Below are 4,136 nucleotides of genomic sequence, written 5' to 3'. Positions count from 1 at the left end.
ACAAAAAAATATATAAATGTTTCCAAGTTTCATTCTTCCAAGAGAAGCAAGGGCTGGGTTGATGGTCTGAGGCAGCAAGTGGGTCGTGTCTGGACCTTAGGGTCTGGTGCAGACCTGGTGAAGGGACAGGTCAGCTCATGGACCTGCCTGGTCAGGGATGGAAAGAAGATAACAGAACAATCTCCAACACAACTCCCAGAGGAGACTCAGGGTGCTGGGAGGCCAGAGCACTTCAAAGCAACCAGTGCAGAGAGGATCTTTCTGAACAATAGGAGCTAATCCAAAATCCATTTCAATTTGGTTTAGGAAAATATATCCATGCCTTCATCTTAAGGCAGGGATATCTGATGTTCTGAAAAATCACACAGGTCAGATTCTGAAGATGAGAGCTGGTTTAGGAAGAGTTAGCAAGGCGGCTAGTGCCTTGCCCTCTCATTGGGCAGCCTCCCAATTCTAGGCTGAGCTGGTGACCCACAATTCCATCTCTCCATCTCTCAAGCAGAAGCACCCCAGGGTTCCTCTAGACTTGGTTCGTGGGCCCTTGAGCAAGTCACTTTCTTCTCTGAATTTCTATTTCCACACATATGAAACACAACATGTGTACCTGCATATGTGTGTGTGTATGTCCCCCTCACACACACATACACGACCTTTCTCCAGAGCTACTGTCTCTCTGTTTAATACAATTGTGTTAGGATCATTCACATATGGCTCTTGCCAATAATGTTGATAAATAGGATGAGCTGAATAATGAGGGTTGAGGAGCAGGGGATGGTCATTATAAATCCATCCACCTTAACTATATAGAGAAAAGTCAGTGTTGATTATGCACAATCATGTAGGAAGGCCCTACCCCTTTCTAGCTTTGAGAGCCTGGACAAGTAATTTCACCACTCAATTTCCTCTTGTGTAAAAACAGATTAATATCATCCACCTTTCGTTGCTGAAGGGAGAAAAAAACTGAGATAATATATGTGAAATCATATATAGAACCCCCCAAACTATAAGTATTCAATAAGTGATAGTATCTGTGTATTTATGTCTACATAGGAATGTTTATCTGTAGGCATTTATGTCTGAATATGGATATTTATCTCTATATATGGATATCCATTTCTCCAAGCAGTCTTGAGTCAGCGCAAGAATATCCAGGGGAAAAAATAATGATTAGATTTGTCAAGCGAAGTTTTCCAGGCTGCCTTTCTGACTCCAGGCAAGTGAGCACTTGGCACGTTTTCAGTTTTCACAGCCATAGCAGTTTCAACATCCCCACCACAACAGTGCCTGGGGATACCTCTTTGTCGGAGTTCCTCTGGTTGACTTTTTTTAAATGTCTGGGCCTCCCTGTTATGTTTATAAGATGTTCATGGGTGGTGTGATTGGAATTGAAAAAGCCCAAGATCACCTATCATTTTGTTCCTGTCCTCATTGGCAACCAGTATATCGCTCCACTGGGTCCTTGAAATCCCATGAGTCACGCCCCAGACCCCAGGCCCTCCTTAGCCTGCATCTCCCTGACTCCTACGTCCACTGTTGATCAATAGTATTGATTCATTTGTTTAGGGTTTTCACTTTTACTTCTTAGAATAAAGTAAATAAAAGTCTTAGTCTGGAGTTGAGCTGTGCACTAAAAGTAGCCTTTAAAATGTTTTCCATAACTCAACTTTACTCTTTTGTTTGACTCCCTAATCCACAAAAATAGCAGAACAATTTCTGTGGGCTGGGAGTTGCCCCTCTTCCAGAGCGTTATTCCATCTGGTTAGCCCTCAGTCTGTAGGATCAGGGAGATGCTGAGCCATATCTTACCCAGCCAACTGGCCCCTCAGTTCCAGCCACTCTTGGGCCCCTTGGGTATATAGGAAAAAGTCTATCACCTCTGGATTGGCCTAGTTCCCAGGAAACACTGACTTCCTATGTAAGGCCCCTCTGCTTAGACTCACTATGTGCCCTCCTCTCCCCTGGGTCTTCCTTCCTAACAGAGGACCCACTAGGGAAAGACAGTAAGGGCCCTCTCTGCTCTTGGACCTCATAAGTCTAACTTGGGTTCTGCCTGACCATCACCCCACCCCCAGGCTATTTCGGAGACCCACCAGCTTTCCATTTCTCATCACCTCTCTCTCTTCTCTTTCCCTCAGCATGGGGTAACATTTTCTAGTCTCAAAATCTGGGAAATACTGGGAAGAAAGACAATTGATTAATATTCTAAAGATTTTTATCCCACCCAAAATGTCATGTGTGCCCAGGTCCCAGTATACATGAAAGTGGAGGAGAAGGAGGTGGGCTTCTATCAGTCACATGCATTATTGAATTCACACAGGGTTCCAGGCACTCTGAGTAGCACTGAGGATATATAGATGAATAGGACAAGGTCCCTGCTCTCCAGACACTACTAGTCTAGTGGGGGAGGGAGCCAGGAAAACAAATAATCACCAGGCAATATGATAAGTGCAATAAAGCGGTACTCATCAGATCAAGGAAGGAGAGTTCAATTCACTGGTGGACAGGGATGGTGTTTTGGTCAGTTTGGGCTGCTATAACAAAGTACCACATAGACTAGGTGGCTTATTGGCAACAGAAATTTATTTCTCACAAATCTGAAATTCCAAGATCAGGATGCTAGCATGGTCAGGTTCTGCTGAAGGTCCTCTTCTGGGTTGCAGACTGTCTGCCGACTTCTCCTTGTATCCTCACTTGGTGGAGAGCAGAGACAATTATCTGGGGTCCCTTTTATAAGGTCACTAAACTCATTCATGAGAGCTCCACTCTCATGACTTTGTTATCTCCAAAACCAAATACCATCACACTGGAGATTAAAATTTTAACATTTGAATCTGGGGGGAAACAGACATTCAGTCCATTGCAGATGGTGAGGGTGATTCAGAAAGTCTTTCTAGAATGGATGCTGAAAGGTCCAACTGACCAGAAGCATCCCTTTCTTCTCCTCCCTGCAGACACTGTCAGCCATACTCCTACAATTCCACTGACATTTGCCCACTGGGATTGCTACTTAAGAAGTCCTACTTTGGGCTTCCCTGGTGGCGCAGTGGTTGAGAGTCCGCCAGCTGATGCAGGGGACATGGGTTCGTGCCCTGGTCCGGGAAGATCCCACATGCCGCGGAGCGGCTGGGCCCGTGAGCCATGGCCGCTAGGCCTGCGCGTCTGGAGCGTGTGCTCCGCAATGGGAGAGGCCACAACAGTGAGAGGCCCGTGTACCGCAAAAAAAAAAAAAAAAAAAAAAAAAGAAGTCCTACTTTTCCGGTCAGCGGCCTGAGGTGACCTCTAAAAATGGTTCGCTATTCACTTGACCCAGAAAATCCCACAAAATCATGCAAGTCGAGAGGTTCAAATCTTCGTGTTCACTTTAAGAACACTCGTGAAACAGCCTAGGTCATTAAGGGTATGCATATCCGAAAAGCCACTATGTATCTGAAGGATGTCACTTTAAAGAAGCAGTGTGTGCCATTCCGTCGTTACAGTGGTGGGGTTCATAGGTGTGCCCAGGCCAAACACTGGGGCTGGATGCAGGGTCAGAGGCCCAAAAAGAGTGCTGAATTTTTACTGCACATGCTTAAAAATTCAGAGAGTAATGCCGAACGTAAGGGCTTAGATGTAGATTCTCTGGTCATTGAGCAAATCCAGGTGAACAAAGTCCCCAAGATGTGGCACAGGACTTATAGAGCTCATGGTTGGATCAACTCATACATGAGCTCTCCCTGCCACATTGAGATGATCCTTACTGAAAAAGAACAGATTGTTCCTAAACCAGAAGAGGAGGTTGCCCAGAAGAAAAAGATATCCCAGAAGAAATTGAAGAAACAAAAACGTATGGCCCAGGAATAAATGCTGCAAAAAATAAATGCAAATAAAAGTAAAAAAAAAAAAAAGAAGTCCTAAAAATAAATTCTTGGTGGTAAGGTATTATGTTATCAGGAAAAGTAACACACTTAGCCTACAAATATACTAGGAGGGTTTATTTATGATCAATTATTAATATGACCCATCTTCACCTAGTAGAGACAGGTACTAATTGAAAAGAAAACAGAAGGAAGGCTTGAGCAGGGGCACTAGCTTGGCTTCCCTAGAAGCACAGCCTAAGACAGGGATTATTATTCAAGTGGTTTATGAAAGAATGCTTC

The 4,136-nt window shown here is 44.4% G+C and overlaps 1 protein-coding gene across 1 annotated transcript; it reads left to right on the top strand.

Annotated features, from left to right (window-relative positions):
* The first annotated feature begins 3,251 nt into the window (after nt 1-3,251).
* Nucleotides 3,252-3,840, top strand: LOC132494975 (large ribosomal subunit protein uL22-like). Its single transcript, XM_060106456.1, has one exon. It carries the CDS (start codon nt 3,400-3,402, stop codon nt 3,838-3,840), a length of 441 nt encoding a protein of 146 aa, XP_059962439.1. The 5' UTR covers nt 3,252-3,399.
* Nucleotides 3,841-4,136: the final 296 nt, after the last annotated feature.

Source organism: Mesoplodon densirostris, chromosome 8 (assembly GCF_025265405.1).
Source record: "Mesoplodon densirostris isolate mMesDen1 chromosome 8, mMesDen1 primary haplotype, whole genome shotgun sequence".
NCBI classification, from domain to species: domain Eukaryota; kingdom Metazoa; phylum Chordata; class Mammalia; order Artiodactyla; family Ziphiidae; genus Mesoplodon; species Mesoplodon densirostris.
The sequence above is the reverse complement of the archived record's forward strand: the minus strand, read 5'-3'. Positions and strand labels throughout refer to the sequence as shown.

Excerpts from the sequence above, each read along its gene's own strand:
- LOC132494975 (XM_060106456.1), top strand. The coding sequence starts at position 3,400 with ATGCATATCCGAAAAGCCACTATGTATCTGAAGGATGTCACTTTAAAG.